General features: G+C 40.4%; 1 protein-coding gene across 1 annotated transcript in view; it reads right to left on the bottom strand.

The window, feature by feature from the left end:
* LOC121879216 (protein argonaute 4B-like) overlaps positions 1-2,472 on the bottom strand; it is an 11,640-nt gene extending 9,168 nt beyond the window's left edge. The window contains exon 1 of the mRNA XM_042385811.1: positions 2,239-2,472. Coding sequence (XP_042241745.1) covers positions 2,239-2,266 — 28 coding nt within the window. The 5' untranslated portion in view covers positions 2,267-2,472. The remainder of the gene's footprint in view (positions 1-2,238) is intronic.
* Positions 2,473-5,000: the final 2,528 nt, after the last annotated feature.

Here is a 5,000-nt window from a genome sequence, read left to right as displayed (position 1 = left end):
AAATTAGAGAAAGATGGAATTGATATTCAAAATTGTAGAGGGCAAGCATATGATGATGCTGCGGTGATGGCTGGTGTTCATACTGGTGTTCAGAAACGTATCAAGGAAATTAATAAAAAAGCAGAATTTGTCGTTTGTACAAATCACTCGCTGAATTTGGCGGGTGTTCATGCAGCTTCTGTTGCTGTGAATTCTGTTACCTTTTTTGGATGTGTGGAACGTTTGTTTGTATTTTTTTCTTCATCAACCCATCGCTGGGATGTTCTAACTTCAGTCACTGGTGAAAGTGTCAAGCGCATAATAGAAACTCGGTGGAGTGCGAGGGGAGAAGCTGTAAGTGTTGTAAAGAAACATTTCTCAAAAATCTTAAGTGCCCTAGAAAAGTTAACTGGCGAAGAAGAAAATACAGCTACCAGGGCAGATGCTGGTGTTCTACTTGGTGCGTTGCAATGATTTTCCTTTTTGTGCTTTCTTGGCCTGTGGGGACCCGTCCTTCTAGAAATTAACGACTCGCAGACTTACCTCCAAACCAAGGGCTTGAACATACAACAATGTGATATAAAACTCAGGGCATTAGAAACATTTCTAGTTGAAAACAGGGACAAGCTAGTGAGTAATGGAGTTAACTATGCCAAAGAAATTTGCAATGATCTGGGGATAGTCATGGAGCGTCAGCTTCAACCCAAAAAGAAGAAACAAATGTTTGGTGAAGGATCACGAGATGCTGAATTGCCATACGACATTGAATTGAGGAGAGAAATGTTTTCTTCGCTGGACAGAGTGATCCAAGAAATAACTTTGAGATTTCAACAGCTTCATGAACTTGCTGAGAAATATGCCTTCCTTACCCCATTGAATCTTTTGGATGATAAATATGAGTGTCAAATAGATCACGATCACGACGACATTGATAATGAGGAGTTCCTCGTTGAGAGAAAAAGACTTCAGCATTTTGTTGCTGTTGCTGCTATAACTATTAAAGACCGAATACAGACGTGGAAAGAAGGCCCCCTTGAACTTTTGCAGTTTATTCAAAAGTATAACCTTGGGAACTCGGTTCCAAATATAGTAATAATGCTGAGGATTTTCCTCACAATTGCTGTTAGTGTTGCTACCTGTGAGAGGAGTTTTTCGAAACTAAAACTGATCAAGAATTACTTAAGATCTACTATGAGCACCTTGCGGTTGAGAAATCTTGCCATACTGTCTATAGAGCGACAATTGACAGATGAAATAGTTTTTGACAATGTCATTGAAGAATTTGCCAACAAAAAAACAAGAAAAGTTACTTTGTAGAAAGTTGTAGTTTTCATTTCAGAAATAAAGATGGTCCTAATTTTTTACACTTTTTTACTTTTTTCCCTATCCTATATGTCGTTTTTGCTTTTTGTTTTTTACCATACTATCTTATATGTCGCTTTTGCTTTTTCTTTAACTGTTACTTATAAAGTTTAAGTATGTTTGGGGTGTATTTAAAGCATACTATATTTGAGTATGTGAAAGTACAGTAATATTATAATGGTACACAAACTATTTAATATATATACTGTATATATATATATAAGAGTGAGTCACTGTGCAATATGTATTTTTTGTGGGGGCACGGATGGGGGCGGCAAACTCAAGGGCCGCCCCGGGCGGCACACACTCTAGCTACGCACACTGTATATATATATATATATATATATATATATATAATATATATATATATATATATATATATATATATATATATATATATATATATATACATATATACTGTATATATATATATATATATATATATATATATATATATATATATATATAGTTACATATATACATATATATATATATATATATATATATATATATATATATATATATATATATATATAATTGTCATTTTCAACCAATAAGGCTCTCGAGTTGAGCAAATGTGTTAACCGATGATTTAGACAATTTCAAGACACTCTTCTATGATGATTCCCTCGCAAATGACTTAAATATTACCGGGATACCCAGGGGAAGGAGCTCAGTTTAGGAGGTTAAGTTAGATCATTTTACCGGTAGTTCATTTGCAAGAAAAACGTCATGGAAGAAAATAGCCTAAACCATTGGAAAAAAAAAACATTACTTTTACGTTTGTCCTCTTGGACACTGATGGCTCGAGCCATATTGATTAAAAATGAAAATTTACCGCAAAGGTAATTTAATATAAATATAAGTACATTATTTACTAATAATCACGTTACTTACTACTGCCAATCTCACTTGGCCACGGCATTTTGAAGAATAAAGAATACTAGAAAAAGTAAAAGTATACACTGACGTCTATCCACTCCAACAGCTCTCCATCAACTGACATTTCTTTAGGCACGTTCCAAGATTTTGTCACTCTTACCAGGTGTTTGACACATTGCATGCTTTTGTCTTTGTTTTTCATATTTTATAAATGAAACATTTATATTTTTTAAATATTTTATCTTACTTAAAATACTATATTATTATTTTTTTTGTTTTCTTCAAAACTATGTCTGGTCTGTCACGTGAATAATCATGATGCATAATCTAGGTTATAGTGTAGGATTCCCTGATTCACCTTCCACTTTTTTTCTTCAAATTTGTCATACTTCAAAAATAATATTTATTACTTAAATTTAAAAATATAGTTTCCTTAGATCCAGACTTAAAGAAAAACGAAATACAAAAATAATTACAAGTGCTCTCACATTTTTTAATTGTTGATGTCTCGTGTAATTATTAATTTAGTTATACCTTACTAAGGTATTTCAGCGTAAGTTACCTTAGCTATTTAGCGTAATAATACAAAACTCCCCACAAATAACAAGGGATACAGTGATCACCCAAGGAGCAGATCAGTGGTGAAGAGGATAAAAGTTTGTAGTGTACCGTTTGTGGCCAGTTGTCAATTCTCTTTAGTTGTCTATTATCTCTTTGTATGGGCACACAAACGTACGTACATGTAGATACCTTCACTCAGGAATGAGGTTGGATAGAAACTCACGATGTGCTTCCTGTATATATTGTGGTACAGTGCAGTACTTAGGAGTGAGTAGGTGAGGAGCTGAGAGAGATGTTGCTGGTCCAGTAGCTGAGTGTAGGATGATCTCCCTGGGCAGGCGTAGCCGTATTTATACAATTTACCAGGATCAGGATCTGGGCTGCGCGTAGCGAGCGGACCAATCACAGCGGCTCAAGCGTAAGGTGTGAAACGCTCTGATCCTGAACTGGAGGTTGATGGTCGAGACTAGGTCGGCGATCGTACCCCTACGTCCTCTGCATAGACCTAGTCTCTCGGCGTAGCTGGCTGTACGCTGATTGGCTGGTCGGAGTGCGGCCGGAGCTCAGTTGGGAGTTGTAGGGGAGAGTAGCCACTACAAGTTTAACCCGAGGTAACTGGAGGAGAGCCGGTGTTGCAATACCAAGACCAGAGACATTGCAGAGGACAAATTCCGGCTTGAAGGTCATGTACACTAATAGTGACACGACAAAAGAGCGGCGTTTGAGGGTACATCAACCCGGTACAGTATATGTTGTTGGTTCACACTCAGGATGGGGTGGAGAAAGGAAACTCACAATGTGCTCTCTGTATACATGTTGTATTGGATGTACAATGGTGGGAAGGCAGCATGGTTACAAGCGTGATGTAGAGAGAGCTGGTTGGTGAGGACGCTCAGAGGAGGACAGCTTGTGGGTCGCCATGCTCGCCGGCGGGAGCGAGGACCACCAGGCAGGAGGAGGTGTTGGTTGGTGTAGGTAGAGGCAGGTCACCACGAGGTCAGGTCTTTAGTAGCGGAGGTAGGCGTAGCTTAGTAGTTGACCTCCGTCATGTAAGGCGGCGCTGGTTGACCTAGACACTGGGTAATTCGCGGGGTGGGCTACTCAGCGTTTGTAAGGGAGGTATCCACTACAGTACAAAAACAGGAGAATCGAACCGGAGGAATGTGAGTTGGATATGACTCATTTACGAACCTTTCCCAAGAAACTTGCAAGAGACTTACTCCTTGTTTGATGTATGTTCATACCCCCAAAATGTAGTGTATTAAACCAGAGAAACTTAATTGACAATGTACCCGGGCAGAACCCTAGCCACCCTTGTCATGGGGAACACTAATTATGGCGACATCGACTGGAGAAATGAATTCACGCCAAACGACCTAAATAATCCAGTCACTTTTCGTAGAAACTCTGAGAGATGATTTTCTATTCCAACATGTTAAATATCCGACGCACTACAGAGGGGAGCAAAGGAGGGTATGGTGGCCAATCTGGAACGCCTAGCCCCAGTTAAGAACATAAGAAAATAAAGAGTCTGCAATGAAAACGCGCATGCGTGCGTAGTGTCAACAAAGGCTGTAAGAGACTGCTCCTTAAAATTCGTATTTCTGACGAATTCAGAGCGTCTACCAATCCCAGCCTGTGCAGACAACTATAGTAAGACCCAGATATCAGCACAGTGGCATATATTTTTTTGTTACTTTTGGACTTTGTCATTTTTTGGGGATAAAACATCTGGTCCTACCACCCGATCCCTCTGAGTAAAGTTTTTCAAGTTTGCGCATGCGCAGTGTGATAGTGTGACGTCATTACCACTCCACCTGACTGCAGTGTTGCCAACGTGCCCTATGCCCGCCGTTAAACGCTCCCGTTCGTTGGAAACGGCGGCAGTAGGTGACAGTGATGTTGACGACTTTCTTCTTGAAGACACGTCAAAGAAGAAGCAGAAACCTCAGACGTCAGGGTCTCCAGCTGGGGCCACGGCTCCCCCTTGCACCCCTTCTGGGGCTGTAGAGGGTGGACTCCTCCTGTCATCGGGGTCCCCAAGTGAGCTTACACGTGGCTCAATGACCGACCCTCCGCCGACGATGGACATAGGGGATTCCCTTTGTCTCCCTGCCCCGTCGCGCCTTCATCGTCTCGCCTTTCCTCGGGACTTGCCTCTGAGCACACGGACGACTTGGTTCTTCCGTCACTGCTCTCCACTTCAGGACTCAACA

This window comes from Homarus americanus, unplaced genomic scaffold, assembly GCF_018991925.1.
Source record: "Homarus americanus isolate GMGI-L3 unplaced genomic scaffold, GMGI_Hamer_2.0 scaffold41410, whole genome shotgun sequence".
Lineage (NCBI taxonomy): Eukaryota > Metazoa > Arthropoda > Malacostraca > Decapoda > Nephropidae > Homarus > Homarus americanus.
Note: the sequence above shows the minus strand (reverse complement) of the source record. Positions and strands in the feature narration are given on the sequence as shown.